The 16,922-nt window shown below is 38.4% G+C and overlaps 1 protein-coding gene across 33 annotated transcripts in view; it reads right to left on the minus strand.

Moving 5' to 3' along the window:
• Positions 1-16,922, minus strand: part of ANK3 (ankyrin 3) — a 704,392-nt gene that overhangs the window by 151,932 nt on the left and 535,538 nt on the right. For all 33 annotated transcript variants that reach the window (XM_031652632.1, XM_031652636.1, XM_031652640.1 and 30 more), the window contains 2 exons: positions 8,822-9,019; positions 3,417-3,515 (listed from right to left, as the gene is read on the minus strand). In XM_031652632.1, coding sequence (XP_031508492.1) covers positions 3,417-3,515; positions 8,822-9,019 — 297 coding nt within the window. The remainder of the gene's footprint in view (positions 1-3,416; positions 3,516-8,821; positions 9,020-16,922) is intronic.

The raw sequence follows: 16,922 nt of genomic DNA on the forward strand, positions 1-16,922 counted from the left end.
ATTTCTCTCCTGTTCCTCAGTGTCTCATCTGCCACTTAGTTCAGGCCTTCTTCATTCTTCATTTGGATTTCACAATAGCCTAACTGCCCCTGCTCCAAGGTTTAAAATCAACTTATTCTTTGCATTGTTTCCCAGGATCTTTGTAAACCAGACTGCTGATCTTATCACGTTTGTGTTTAAAACCTTCAGTGGCTTCTCAGCGCACACAGGATAAAAAGCTGAACAGCTTAGCCTGGTACATTAAGGCCCTCTGAGATCTTCTTAATTTTCTAGCAATATCTTAAGACATAATTCCCGTTTTTCTTCTCATGTTCCCATGATACTGAACAAGCTATAGCTTCCTCTATCCTACCTTACCTTTGTCAAAAAACTTAGTTATTACCTAATACTCTAAAATTATATATATATTTCTAGATATAGGCCTATGGTCAAAATCAGGCTTTGTAATAATTAGCTTTGGGACCTTATGCAAGTAATTACTTTTTCTGTGTCTCAGTTTCCTCATCTGTAAAATGAGGATGTTAATTTCACCAGCCTCATAGGGTAGTTGTAAGAATTAAACAAAATAATAAATATAAAGCACTGAGAATAGTACCCGGCACAGAGAAAATGGGTAATACATTGTTTTATTTTATTATGATGATGACTTTGTTGTTATAATACTACGTGTTTTGCTCTCTAAACTATGAATTCTATGAGGGCAAGGAATGTATCTCCCAGGTAAGAATTTGGTGACCAGTAGGAAATCTATAAATAAATGTGAAATGAGTAAGCATCACATAAGTTCTCAAAGCTTTTTACGCTTTTACACACATTTAAAGAAATCCAATGTAACTCCTGATCCCTAATTAGTGTCCTCTAAGAATCAATGCCTTTCAGGGGTGGTCTAAATAAAATGCTTCCGGACATTATCCTTCTACAAAGCAAAAGCAGTGGCTTCATCTCTATCAAACAACATTGATTATTATACCCTGTGGCACAATTTAGCTTAAAATCATTTGGTGAAACTTCAAATGCAAAAGGAGGGTGGGGTATAAAGGGTCAGCAAACTGGAGGGGTGCAGGGGGAGAGGACTGCAAAGGCTGTTACCAGGATTTTCTAGTCTTTTCCTCGCCAGCGAGAAGAGGTCTTGATATTTTATTATTATTATTTTTTCATGTAAGCTAATGAGTTGAATGGTATACATCCCACCTGTGGGCTGCTTGGGGCTGTCTTCTTTACCAGTGAGAATGTGAACATTCCTGGGATACAACAAACTCCTTAAGCACAAAACTAAGCAGCAAATGCAAGCAACCCAGCTATCTGCACTTCTGCTGTGCTCTAGCTATGGGACAATCATGGCTTCACTTCCTTTTGGTGGCTATGACCTTTGCAGAGAAGAGAATGGAACGGAAAAGAGGTTGTAAAGGACAGAGAGATGCTTTCTGAAGTGAGATGCTCTGCTCCGTTCATAAAGGGCAGGAAAAGTTACATGCCGCAAGGTATTATACGGAGTATAAAAATGACTATGTGGCCGGGCACAGTGGCTCATGCCTGTAATCCCAGCATTTTGGGAGGCCAAGGCAGGTGGATCACCTGAGGTCAGGAGCTTGAGATCAGCCTGGCCAACATGGCGATACCCTGCCTCTACTAAAAATACAAAAATTATCTGGGTGTGGTGGTATGCGCCTGTAGTCCCAGCTACTCAGGAGGCTGAGGTGGTATCGCTTGAATCCGGGACGTGGAGGTTGCAGCAAGCCATTACATTCCAGCTTGAGTGACAGAGTGAGATTACCTTTTGGAGGGAAAAAAAAAAAAAAAGACTACCAACTGGGACCTGAGTTGGGCTGGGTTAGGAGGAAGCTGTGGTGGAGTCCTGAGACTCGTACACATCAAGGGGCCATGTGTGCAAATGGAAAACAGACAGAGGCAGAGCAGTACTTGTTTCTCTCCTCCCCCACCTGGCTTTGAGAATCTTCACCATACTCCCTGGCTGAATTTTAGGGCATGGCTTGGATGTGCTGGGGCAGAAAAATGTTAAGAAACTTGACCTAGACCTTGCCTTCTAGAGTTTCATATCTACAAAAAGGAGAGAGAACCTAATAAAGTGTTTAAGTCTGTGTGTGTGTGTGTGTGTGTGTGTGTGTGTGTGTGTGTGTGAATAAGCAATATGGAATGAAGACATTTACCATGAAGTTGTAAACTTCCAAAGTCAATAATTATTTCCCAATGAAAGTATTCAAGCAACATAAGAAAATAAGCTAAATTCAATCTCATTTTGGTGTCAATACCCTTTTATCTAGCTAATTTGGGATAGTATTTCTATATTACTAGTTACTTCAATATGTCCATATACATCAGAACCTACTTATATTACATATAAAAATTTTATTCACAATATTTATTAGTCATTCTTTTTCATGTCAAATATGGCATATAGAAATAAAACATATGTGGCCGGGCGTGGTAGCTCACGCCTGTAATCCCAGCACTTTGGGAGGCTGAGGCATGCGGATCATAAGGTGAAGAGATCAATATCATTCTGGCTAACATGGTGAAACCCCATCTCTACTAAAAATACAAAAATTAGCTGGGCGTGGTGGCGCACGCCTGTAGTCCCCGCTACTCGGGAGGCTGAGGCAGGAGAATTGCTTGAACATGGGAGGCGGAGGTTGCAGTGAGCCGAGATCAAGCCACTGCACTCTTGCCTGGTGACAGAGTGAGACTCTGTCTCAAATAAAAAAAAAAAAAAGAAAACATATGTTACAGTAGATGACACAAATCTGATATTAAGCATATAAAGAAAAATTTCAGAGAAATGTGATTAATGTGAAGCTATATCTTTGACGATGACATGAAAAGTCTTTTATTTTTCTGTGTTTGAATTGTGGCATTATATAAGACTAATCAGTAATTTTTTTTTTTTCATTTTGAAATGAGAGTTTTTTTGTCTGAGAGGGAGAATGCAGGCAAGACTGCACAGACCATTAGGAATTTAGCAAGTGAGTAATATTTAAATAAGCCTTAATTTATCCTGTTTCATAAATCGTGCTGAACGAACATAGGGGTCCTAAATTACAAGTTTTTCTATTTGTCTATTTGTCTGCATTTAAAAAATCCATCACACAAACTAAGAGAGGTACAAGCTTTCACATTCTGCCCCTAAAGGAGCATCTGTTGTAAGGAGGCTCAATAGTGTTAATATAGGGGGAAATTATTATACAGTTAGGATCAAGTACCCAGGCCGTTAAAGACAAAAGTCCCTGGAATATGGCAATCAGAGACTTTAGTGTCCCTTGCATAAATATATATTTAAAATATTACATAGAAAAGAGATGATTAAAGGGTTTGTTCTCCTAATATGAGTATAGTTTCTTCCTTACTGCGGTCACCAAATGGACACATTCTTTCCCGTGTGGAAAGGGAGGGGTGTATACCTTTGTCTGAGCGTCCACATGAGCCCCTTGATTTACGAGGACTTCTGCCACATTCACTCGATCTTCTTGAGCAGCCAAATGGAGTGGGGTCAGGCCACTCTGCAAAAGATTCAAAGGGCACAGTCATCTTACAGGAAGTAATGTCACACACATAGCCACCATGTTTGAGAAACCATTTGTAAATTCTAAGATGGTAAGCCAAGAATTTCTATGTAAGAAAAAGCCTATGGAATAAATTTATATGCTTGGGAGGCTGAGGCAGGTGGATCACATGAGCCCATGAGTTTGAGACCAGCCTGGCCGACATGGCGAGGCCCCATCTCTACAAAAATTAGCCAGGTGCAGTGGCATACACCTGTAGTCTCAGCTACTTGGGAGGCAGGAGAATTGCTTGAGCTCAGTAGGAGGAGGTTGCAGTGAGTGAGAGAGCGCCACTGCACTCCAGCCTTGGTGACAGGAGTGAATAAAACCTCTCTCTCTCTCTCTCTCTCTCTCTATATATATATATATATAGTATACTGTCTTAGCACTGTGGCAACATTAGTATCTGTAGGCAGGAAAAATTGTAGGCATACTCAAAAGTGTAAGAAATGGAGTGAGCCTTGTATACTCATCACAGACTTAGCAATTATCAAAGTTTTCCTATATTTGTTTCATCTATCCTTCTTTTCCTTTTCACTCATTTATTTGTGGCAGTATTAAAACAAATCTAGACATTATAACATTTACCCCCATACACTTCAGTGTTCATCTCCAAAAATTAGACTTTATTTTTTACAAAATTATGCAAGAGTTTTAATATATTGCCAATGGCACTAGCTTTACCAAAAATTATTTAAATGATATCTGTTTACTAAGTGAACATTGACATATGCTGATAATATTTTCTCCATATTAATTCCCAAGGTCTAATGAATATTTTCTGTATGTCACTCTGGGTAGGAAAGATCGCCTGTGGCACGTAATGTGAATGCAAGATCATGAGAATTTCCAGGTCATTTAGATGATGTATGGGTTTAACAAGACTGATACAGTATTTGAAACTAACCCTGTTAGAGAATTTGCAGAACACGTGGTTGCTCTCATGACCAAGAAAAAAAATTACTAAGACTATACTGTGGTTGTAAAAAACCTCTTTACATTGTAAACCATTTTTTTTTCAGTATTTAAGAGAAAGTGAGTTGGTGTAAGTGCTTTCAGATTTTTTGCTTTCATCCATTATGAGCACAGAAGTTAATATCTTAATCCTGGAAGTCTTTTCTCCCCCTCTAGCATCTGTGCAATGAAAATATCAGCCTGTCCTATTTGTCAGAGGAAAGGAGGTAATCAAAGGCAGTTTTAGGAAGAGCACAGAGCCTTCTAGATGTGCAACATTATTTATTCAGGGGTTGTTATTCCATCAGAGCAATTATGGAATGCAGAGAGAGTCAAGCTGGGACTTTTTAATAATGTTTACAGAATTTTGGAGGAAGCTCACTCGAACTGAATCAAGGGGGAAATGTGAAAAGCAGGACTGATGCATTCACTTGCAATTCAAGAAAAATAAGCCAGGGCCAAAATTGGCACCACCCAAACACTGACCTCATCATAGAACCGTGTTCCATGTTCTACTTCAGAGGAAATAATATTGTCAGCCATAACATTTTGTGAGTGTCATGGTCACCTATTCTAAGTTTGAGACTTTCGACACTGACGGTGCTTTACTGAGTAGCTCTCAGCAAAGACTGAGAAATGCGTTGTGGGCACATGTTGTCCTCTCACGCTCCCACGTCTAGGTGCCTGCTGCTCACCTGGCTTACCCACTCACTGATGGAGTCACTTCAGGCTTCCCTGGCCTTTCTCTCTTCTCATTTCAATAAAGGGCCAAGTTAGTACATTTATTTGCAAACCTACTATGTGCTCACCTCAATTAAAACTATCATAATCCTGCATTTAAACTCTGTTTTCTTGCTTGTCTTCCTCAAACCACTGTGAGCTTATTGAGGCAAGTATTGTATCTTTAATTTTTATATAACCAGTGTCCAGCATCTAGCATTTAATCTACCCATTCATTGATTAAATCAGAGAAAAAAAGTCAAACATTTTTCTTAGGTAGAACAGGATAAATTATATAAAAAACATTTTATTTTTATATTCGTGGCTTTATTAAAAGATTTTAAAAAACAACCACAGCCCTGTTAGAGTTCAGAAGTTACCTGTTAATCTTTTATGGCATTTTGATCATTGCTCATTTTAAAAATAGCACTTAGGGCTGGGCGCGGTGACTCGTGCCTGTAATCCCAGCACTTTGGGAGACCAAGGTGGACGGATCCCCTGAGGTCGGGAGTTCGAGACCAGCCTGACCGATATGGAGAAAACCCGTCTCTACTAAAAATACAAAATTAGCTCGGTGTGGTGGTGCATGCCTGTAATCCCAGCTACTCGGGAGGCTGAGGCAGGAGAACTGCTTGCACCCTGGAGGCGGAGGTTGTGGTGAGCTGAGATTGCATCATTGCACTCCAGCCTGGGCAAAAAGAATGAAATTCTGTCTCAAAAAAAAAAAAAAGAGAATTTATTTGAAACAGAGAAAACATCAAATTAAAATAGCAACAGCTCTGTTTAATATTCTTCCAGTTGTATGAAAAATATAGCATTGGGGTCTGCAAAACCTATATGGAAAAATAGGGACATCAAAAGCAAAATTGAATCAAATTGAACAGTAGCACCTCAACAATAACTTGGGGTTCATGATCATTTTTCCTTAAGAGTACTGGGAAAGTCCTGGTTACTAGTAAAAAAAAAGGAAGTAAAAACAATAAAGTGTTTAGTTCAACATAAATTATGAAAGCTAAATCTTTCTTTCAATAGTTATTTTTTAGCAAGGAAATAAAATGTAGTGTTATATGAGAAGAGGGAAAGGTAGGCAGGAGAAGGGAGGAGGGAACAGTGAGTAATTGATGCTTAAAACACTGACAACTCAGGAAAAACTGACAAAAACTGAGAGACAGTTCCTTATTGAATAATAAAAAGTTTTGCTGCTTTTCTGTTTTCATATGAGGGCATGTTTAGTGCTTTATACTGAAAATGACAACTGAGAAAGGATGCAAGGATTTACAAATGCCTTCTCATTAGATCGTTTCTAATGAGAAGTTAGAAGTTAAAAGTATTAGAAGTTCTCAGAAGTTCCTCAAGTTCAACATGCTAATGGAAAGCCAGCTGATCTTTTAGAATTCCTCTAGGAATATCTGTTTGTGTATCATTTATTTAGGAAGGTGGCCAGAAATTTCCAGGTTTCCCTGGTTTACTATGTCTTTGAGTCTTCAGAATTCCTTTCGTTAATTTCCACTCTACTAAAGCAAGCACAGAGAAAATTTTTGCCCTGAATATTTTTAGCCTAAAATCATTCTATGAGTCTAAGGTGAATTCAAGGCTGGGTATATATTGTACCAGTTAGCTGCAGGATTTTGAAGAAACAAAGTCGGTCACACTGCAGTTTGGTATCAAACCTACTGGAAATATTCAATGTAAACCAATTGTGAAAGTACTACATTGTTTCTGGAAGAACTGGTGAAATACAATATTATGGGCTCAGAAGAGAAAATACACTCTGATACCAGCATGTGCTTCAATTTGAGAAACAAAAGGTCCTCTTTGTCATAAAGACAAGTTGAGTTTTGAGGCAAGCCATTACAATTCTTGTCTCTAAATTGGTATATAAAACTATAGAAAATTCAAAAGATCAAACAAATATTAACTATAATGACTATTATGAAATTGCTTTGTTAGTCTCATTAATGCTGAGACATGCACTCATAAAAGGAATGTTTAACAAGAAAAAAATAAAATTAAAAAAATTAAAAAAAAATTTGCTCTGTAATGACCAAAAAAGATTTTCACAATACTAAAACTAAAAAAACATATCCCTGGTCTCCTGTATATGTCTTTTGGTCTACAGAATTTGTTAAATGATAAACTTGAGAATTCAGATTGATATGGAGTGAGCTTTTTCCAAAATTGTAAAAATTCTAAAATTAAAAAAAGATGTTTTCTTAGTCAAAAAAGTGTTGAATGTTATCTCAGTGAATCCTCACAGCATCTCCTGAAGTCAGTATTATTATCTCCACGTACTAAAGGACAAAACTGAGCCTCAGAGAGGTGATAGAACTTGCCTGAATGACACAGGAAGAATCTGACTTAGGATTCAAACTCTCTGTGATTTCAAAACACACACACATGTGTTAAAAGTATTTAAATTACTTGTTATTTGTCAACATAAGACTATTGCTATTTTGAAACCCTACTCCAATATCTGAGCTAGGGCTGAGAAATATCATAGCTATGCCCACACCCAGCAGGCAGAAGAGAAGCTAAATGCCAGAGAGTGGAGCTTATCATGAATCTGAGGGCCCTTTTGCATGGTTTCCTATTATCTGAAGATTTAGAAACACCTGTCTTGTGTTTTGGGCAAATCTTAACGAGCAATTCAGCAAAGCTAAATTCTTTGATATATACAGGGAGAGGCAGTAACTTCATTAACATGTTTCTGGTTAATTGTGGGCTGAACTTTCACTTTGCTTGATAAAACTCTAGTCTTTTCTTTATGAATAATGAGGATATCAAAGATGACAGCATGGGTGTTAGAAGAGTTTAGGGAATAGTCTTCACAAGTTCCTTCAAAATTGCCAGCAACTTCCCCTATCTACTCCATAAAATAGCTACGCTAAATTTGTTATTAAAATGAACTCACGAAGGCAGCAATATTTCCCATTTCTCTTTGTAACCTAGAACTTAAAAACGGATGAGCAAGGAGCAGGACCCCAAAAATGTTCGTGGAATAAAGCAATGAGCTACAGTTTGCAACTACTTATTTGCTATGTTATGGTGAAGTAACAATGGTGCTCTTTGAATTAACATTATAACAAAACTTTATGTTACTACAAAAACTTCCTGGACTTCATTTTTATGGCTATATGTATATAGAGTCACCTGCAAATACACTCATTGTCTGACTGAATTATCTGAATTATTTGTTTACCATTATCTTTCTCTCTCTCTCTCTCTCTCTTTTTTTTTTTTAAAGACACAGGGTCTCACTCTGTCACCCAGGCTGGAGTATAAAGAAGCAATCACGGCTCACTGCAGCCTCGATCTTCTGGGCTCGAGCAGTCCACCTGCCTTGCCTTCCCAAAGTGCTGGGATTAAATGCCTGAGCCAGAGCAACTGGCCCTATTGACTGTTTTTCTTATTGTTTAAACAGATTGTTTCCAAATGTTTGCTCTGTTAAGTAACACTTCGGTAAACAACTTGGTGCAATATTATACTTTACACATCCTATTTGACCCAGATCTTCTGTGAATTCTTAGTGACCTTTCTGAGGGGTGAGGTTTTGGTGTGCTGCGTGCTTTGTCAAGAAAGAAGTGGGTTACCTTATTGCTCAGGTTCACATTCGCATTTCTACTAAGGAGCAGCGACACCATGTCCACATGCCCTTCCTGAGCTGCGAGATGGACGGAAGCAATTCCTTGCCGGGTAACTGCGTTGGCATCAGCACCATATTCCAGCAGAGTTGTTGCTATGTCCATCTGGTTCTTTTTGGCAGCGATGTGCAGTGGCGTATAACCATTCTGTCAACACAAATCACTTGGTCACATGCCCAGGAACAAGATAAAAATGTGTACAGTGCATTTTCAAATAGTAGATGTCTCTTTCTAGTGGTTTTCTATGATTGCTTAAGAAATCATGATTAAGTAAGCAAATACTGGTAAACCAAGTGATACTATGAATATAGTGCCCTCATGTCTCCTGCATTCCTAAGTAGGGAAAACATAACTTAATATGGACATTTTATTTAATTATTTATTTATTTTATTTTATTTTTTGAGACGGAGTCTCACTCTTCGCCCAGGCTGGAGTGCAGTGGCGCCATCTCGGCTCACTGCAAGCTCCGCCTCCCGGGTTCATGCCATTCTCCTGCCTCAGCCTCCCGAGTAGCTGGGACTACAGGCGCCCGCCACCGCACCCGGCTAGTTTTTGTATTTTTAGTAGAGACGGGGTTTCACCGTGTTAGCTAGGATGGTCTTGATCTTCTAACCTCCCAATCCTCCCGCCTCGGCCTCCCAAAGTGCTGGGATTACAGGCGTGAGCCACTGCGCCCGGCTTAACATGGACATTTTAAGCAAAAAGAGAGTATTATTGGTTTTCCAAAAGGAATATAGATTTCCTTTTTACAGGAAGTTATGTTACAACATGCTCAATAATTACTTGCTTTATTTAAATTGAGGACAGGAGGAAGAAGCAACAAACAATCAGTTATCACTAGGGCATGTTCAGAGCCATTCATTCTTTTCTTTAAAAAAATACCTTTAATGGCCATCTATTGCTTACAAGTTGAAATTTTTAATGTTCATGGAAGTTAAGACACTATAATCTCTTCTCATTTGGCCCTTTGATTTCCTCCTTTACAAAACTTGTCTTTATGCTGGTCTGTCATCCTGCACATCCCCCAAACAGAATATAGTCTCATGTTTCTCTGTCTTGCCTTACCCTACAAGAATGCTCTTCCCTAACATGCCCAGGAGCCAGCATCTGTCAGCTGAAAATTCAGCTCAACGGTCACACCCTCCGTGAGGTCTCAAGCCTCAACCCCTACCCCCAACCCTGACTGACTCTTATCAAAGTCCTGGGGATATTTAGTGGTACTCTTTTGTTTACTTATCTATCTCCTCCTACTAAATATACATTTGTTAAGGGCACATATTGTGTTATATTTCTCTTTGTGTCTCTCTAGTGCCTCACAATAACTGTCATGTATTAATTACAGGAAGAAAGGAATCCTCAGATTTTGAATCAAGAGTACCAGAGCTTTCAGCACATTCTGGCATCCTTCTCTTGGCTAACCCCTGATAACCACAGAGAGACAATCAAGATTCCCTTAATAAACTGTTGGTCAGCTGTGCCTCAGGAGCCATCAGGGTCTCCTGCCCCAAGAAAGAGTTTTGGGGGATGTTGCCCTAGTTCACAGTCACTTACAAGAAGTGCAAGATTACATTTTGACATGGACATAAACCTGAGTATATCGAATATGCTAATGACAAATTAGAATGATTTTTTTTTTCCATAGACAGGAAGGTTTAGAAAAAGAAAATAGAATCTAAGAATTTGTATTTGGAAGTACGATCCAAATCTGGACAATGGATCAGTCACAATCCTTTTGAGCCATGTAGAAGGATCAGAAACAACACAGAGGGTTTTGAGGGTCTGCTGCACTCAGTACTCAGCCATCCTGCTGCAATGACCCTCACATTTCAGTCACTGGCATGTCCAAGTCCAACAGCATTCCTCACTTCACAAACCCTTATATCAACCCATGAAAGTGGAAATGTCACTTCTAGACTCTTCTGAAACTAGCCTCTGCCAAACTGGATGAGCCAGGGTAAAAGAAGATTTTATATCCCTATTTTTAATTTTGACCTATTGCCATCTGAAAACCCCAGCTGCCCTGAGAAGCATTTGGCCCTCTGCTGGGACACACCCTTCAGAGACCGATGCCCTCAGAGCCAACTGCAGAGTTTTGGTCTGAGCCCAACGCTGCAATGAGGGACAGGAGGAGGGGAGTTGTTTCATCTCCCCAACACTCCAGCATAAAAGAGAAAATTCACAAAGCAGCACTAACATAGGAAATATAATTAGTCAATGTGTCTAACACTAACCTAACTACTTCAAGTGGTAAAGACAAGATAAACTCAGAATTTAGCTTCTTATCATGTATCTTCTCTCTTTTTGCTTTTGCTGTTGACATAATCTTCAGGTTAGTCACTTCTCAACCCCTAACTAAGGTAAAGTAGCTCAAGACCCTCTCACACATGAAAATCTTGTTTACTTCTAATGCCACCAAAAAGTATCCTATGTCCTAAAAATTTTTTTTAATCAAGAGAACTGTAGCAGTCAGGCATGGTGGTGCATACCTGTAGTCTCAGCTACTTTAGAGGCTGAGGCAGGAGGATCACTTGAGCTCAGGAGCTCAAGACCACCCAGGGCAACATAGGGAGAGTCTGTCTTTAAAACTCTGAGAGAGACAGACAGACAGAGACAGGGAGAGACAGATACAGAGAGAGAGAGAGAGAGACAGACAGACAGAGACGGACAGACCCAGCTCTGTAATATATGCCAATTCCAGACACATTACTATTATTGCTCAAGGATTTATCTTGAGCTCCTTACCTGAGACACAAAGGAAAGTACAAAGCAAGGGAAAAATGACTCACGTATTATTTTACTATGAAAAGTTAATCTCAGAAAGACTTAAGAAATATCTTCAAATAATAAGCACATTTATCTTGAGGCTTCTAATGGAATTTTCAAAATTTTCTAAGTTGTTTCTACTTTGTGAAAAATAAAATGATCCTCACTTGCCACACTAAGAAAGGCAGATGCATCTATCAAAAGAAAAATTAAATAGCAAGTGATTCAACTGTAGAATAATTTTGACCTATATGTTTTTTTCCCTCTTGATGTAGAGGATAAAGCGCTTGCCACATGTGCTTTTGTATTTCAAAATTAAAGTAAAAGCAAATGCAACTTAAAATTATCAAAAGTAATATATAGCATTTAAATCATAATTGAATTTGTTTCAAGAACTTTCACAAATATACTGATCCACATCAATAGATATGTTGCATATTTTATGGAAGAGAAACCTGATAAATAATACTTAAAACTTACTATCTCTTCTACAATTAGTATCCAGGTTATACCTGAACTCAAGCCAATCCTCTTGCCAGCATAAGGTCCTGCCACAGGAAATAGATTGGACTAAAATAGATTAGAGCAGCCCATCTACTTTTCAGTACCCCAATTTCCTGAAACCTCATCACATTTCTAGGACATGTATGAGTAAGACAATACATTGGTAATTTTAAAAGAGAAGAAAGGAGAAGAAAGGGTAAGAAGAAGGCATCACATACTCTAACAAAAAGGACAAAGGATGTGATTTGATGAAGAGTTAACATTGAGGTTGCTGCTGTCACATCCATATAGTAATCATGCCCTATTGAGGCTCTGTCCCTTATCTCTCACCACTGTCAGAATTCAGGAATGCCTGAACTTCCCTAGAGTAAAGAAGACCGATTGCCTGCTCTGTATTTGTTCTCCTTTCTTTTTCAGCAAAACCAAACAAACCCCCAAATCAAAACACAAAAAATAAAAGCAAAACAAAACAAACACACAAACTTCTCTGGCAGTGTGCTCAGCACTATTTCTCAACTTTTTTTGCACATAGAAGTGGCCAGTGGGGTGTAAGGAGATGTGGTTTGGTGGAACTTCTGGGAAAGCCCTGTTGTGCTGACTTTCTTGCTGCCTGTGGCTTGAAAGTAAATTTGGCAACCAATCAACTCTCTTTGAAGGGAAAAGCCAAAGATTCATTGCAATCCGTGTTAAAATATCCATGTCATTTTTCACAGAATTAGAAAAAGCAACCCTAAAATTCATAGGGAATCAAAAAGGAGCCCAAATAGTCAAAGCAATCCTAAGCAAAAAGAACAAAGCTAGAGGCATCATATTACCTAACTTCAAATTATACTACAAGGCTATAATAACCAAAACAGCATGGCACTGTTATAAAAATATATGCATAGAAAAATGGAACAGAACAGAAAACACATAAATAAAGCCACATTCCTCCAGTCAACTGATCTTTGACAAAGTTAACAAAAATAAACACAGAGAAAAGGACATCCTATTCAATAAATGATGCCTAGGAAAATTTGATAGCCACATGAAGGAAAATGAAACTGGACCCATAACTCTCACCATATACAAAAATTAACTCAAGATAGATTAAAGACTTAAATGTAATACCTGAAAGTATAAAAACTCTAGAAGAAACCGTAAGAAAAACCCTTTTGGACATTGAGCTAGGGAAAAAATTCACAACTAAGACCTGAAAATCAAATGCAGCAAGTCAAAAAATAGACAAATGGGACTTAAGTAAACTAAAAAGCTTCTGCATAGCAAAAGAGATAATCAATAGAGTGAACAGATACCATATAGAGTGGGAGAAAATATTCACAAACTATGCATCTGACAAAGAACTAATATCCAGGATTTATGAAGAACTGAAACAGCTCAACAAGAAAAAAAAAATAACCCCATTAAAAAGAAGGCAAATGACACAAACAGACATTTTGTGAAAGAAGACCCACAAATGGCCAAGAAGCATATAAAAAATGATCATCATCACTAATCATCAGAGAAATGCAAATCAAAACCACAACTGGATACCATCTCACACCAATCAGAATAGCTGTTATAAGAAGTCAAAAATAATAGATGCTGGCAAGGATGCAGAGAAAAGGAAATGCTTATACACTGCTGGTAGGAATGTAAATTAATATAACCTCTAAGGAGAATTGTAAGGAGATATCTCAAAGAACAAAAAATAGAACTACCTTTGATCCAGCAATCCTACCACTGGTTAGATATTTCCCAAAGGAAAATAAATCATCATATCAAAAAAGATACTTACACTCATATACTTATTGCAGCACTATTCACAATAGCAAAGTCCTGTAATCAACCTTAGTGTCCACCAATGGATGATTAGATAAAGAATATGTGAATATGTGGGATATATACATTTTATTTATTATTATTATTTTTTTGAAACTGAGTCTCGCTCTGACACCCAGGCTGGAGTGCAGTGGTGTGATCTTGGCTCACCGCAACCTCCACCTCCTGGGTTCCAGTGATTCTCCTGCCTCAGCCTCCTGAGAAGCCAGCCACCATGCCCAGTTAATTTTTGTATTTTTAGTAGAGAAGGGGTTTCACCATGTTGGCCAGAATGGTCTCCATCTCCTGACCTCGTGGGTCCTCCCGCCTCAGTCTCCCAAAGTGGTGGGATTACAGGTGTGAGCTACTGCACCCGGCCTATTTTATTCGTTTTTATAGCTGAGTAGTATCCCATGGTACGTGTGTGTGTATACAGATATATATACATACATATAGTAGTATTCCATGATATGCACGTATCGCATACCCTGTGTGTATGTATACATATATATGTATATACTATATGTTTATAGCTGAGTGGACTATTACTCAGCTATGAAGTCTTGTTTGACAAATATAAAGCTGGAAATCAATTATATATTATATACAATTATAATGTATATAATTTATGTGTGTATACATATATACACACATAAATACACACACACACCACGGAATACTACTCAGCTATAAAAAAGAATAAAATTATATCTTTTGCAGCAACACAGATGAAACTGGAGGCCATTATTTTAAGTAAAATAACTCAGAAAGTCAAATACTGCATGTTCTTGCCTAAAAGCGAGAGCTAAATGTGTGTACATGGACATAGCGGAATAATAGACATTGGAGACTTGAAAAGGTAGGAGGGTAAGAGTGGGGTGAGGGACAAAGAATTCTCTAATGGGTACAATGTACACATTTTGGGTGATGGTTACACTAAAAGCCCTGTCTTCAGCACTAGGCGATATATCCATGTAACACAACTGCACTTGTACCCCCAAACTGAGTTTTTTAAGTCACAGGGAACTTGCCTCAACACCCTATATCAACATCAACAACTGCCCTGTCTACCTCCTGACTGTTTGTGCCATGAGAAAATGGAGGCTCATCAATTTAAAGCATTGTAGCTAGGGTTTTATTTTCCCTAGCAGATAAAGCCAATACCTAAAATTATATGACTGGCTTTGCTTAAGATTAAAGTCTAGAAAAAGTTCCTGACCAGTACCACTGCCCCGAAGAGAGGGATTGTTGGACATGTGCCAGATATGGCATTACCCAGGCTCTTATGGAAGCAATTGTGCATGGAAATGAGAATCAATGTCCCATTAGAAACACCTGTGTTTAATTGACTATAAAAATATGCCTAAGGCTAATGGAATGTTATAAAGAATTATTTAAAGGACTGCTTTTCTTTTCAAATCTTTGTAAAGGATGTTTTGCAGATAGGGAACTATGAATACTAAGTCTTGTTTGACAAACATAAAGGCAAAATGAACTAGGAATATACCAACTATTGCCCTGTTTAAGTGTTATTTGTGGGCCTAGCACAGTAGCTCACGCCTGTAATCCCAGCACTTTGGGAGAATGAGGCGGGCGGATCACCTGAGGTCAGGAGTTTGAGACCAGCTGGCTAACATGGTGAAACACCATCTCTACTAAAAATACAAAAATTAGCTGGGTGTGGTGGTACATGCCTGTAGTCCCATCTACTTGGGAGGCTGAGGCAGGAAAATCACTTCAACCTGGGAGGCAGAGGTTGCAGTGAGCTGAGATCGTGCCACTGCACTCCAGCCTGGGTGACCAAAAAAAAAAAAAAAATATTATTTGTGAACAGAAAGAGATATTGGAGTCACCTGCTGTACTAATTGCTTTATAACTTTGGTCAGTTTTACACTGCTTTTTGTGCCAAAGTTACTATTCTCATTCAAGGAAAAAATAGTTCACTTACTAATTATTTACTTGTTATCTATGAAGGATGAAGGACTTGGGGTTACTTATACATAGGTCAAGGTAGCTCACCCCTGTAATCTCAGCACTTTGGGAGGCCAAGGTGGGAGGATCACTTGAGGTTGGGAGTTCGAGACCAGCCTGGTCAACATGGTGAAACCCCATCTCTACTAAAAATACAAAAATTAGCTGGGCATGGTGGCACATGCCTATAATCCCAGCTACTTAGGAGGCTGAGACAGGAGAATTGCTTGAACCCAGGAGGTGGAGGTTGCAGGGAGCCAAGATCGTGCCACTGTACTCCAGCCTGGGGGACAGTGAGACTCCATCTCAAAAAAAAAAAAAAAAAAAAAGAAAAAAGAAGAAAAGAGAAGAAATGAAAAAGAAAAAGGAAAGTAGCCCACACATACCTGGGTAAAAATGAAATGAAATAAAATGTACAACCATTAAATTCCTTACAAATCTTTCTCCTTAAAATTATGCTAAAATATCATAACAAAATTTCCCATTTAAAGCATTTTTCAGTGTACAGGTCAGTAGTATTAAGTTCTGTGTATTCACATTGTTCTCCAACTATCACTATTATACATTTCCAGAACTTTTTAGTCTTCCTAATTCAGACTCTGTATCCATTAAACATTAACTCCCCATTCCCTTCTCCTTCTACCCTTGACATCCACCATTCTCTGTCTGTCTCTATAAATTTACTACTCTATGTACTTCACATAAATAGAATTGTACATCTGTCCTATTGTGACTGGCTTACTTAGTACAACGTCTTCAAGATTCCTCCATGTATTATAGTAGCGTATGTCAGAATTTCCTTCCTTTTAAAGGCTAAATAATATTCCCTGTGTGTATATGTGCAGTGAGTATATGCATTCATCCATCAATGAATATTTGGGTTGTTCTCACCTTTTGGCTATCATGAATAATGCTGCTATATCTTTTTTTCAAGATAAAGTTTTATCAAGTCAAGTCATGGTTTTGTAATAGAAACAATGTTTGTCAGGGTCAGAAATTATGGAGGGGAAA

Source organism: Papio anubis, chromosome 11 (assembly GCF_008728515.1).
Source record: "Papio anubis isolate 15944 chromosome 11, Panubis1.0, whole genome shotgun sequence".
Taxonomy (NCBI): Eukaryota; Metazoa; Chordata; class Mammalia; order Primates; family Cercopithecidae; genus Papio; species Papio anubis.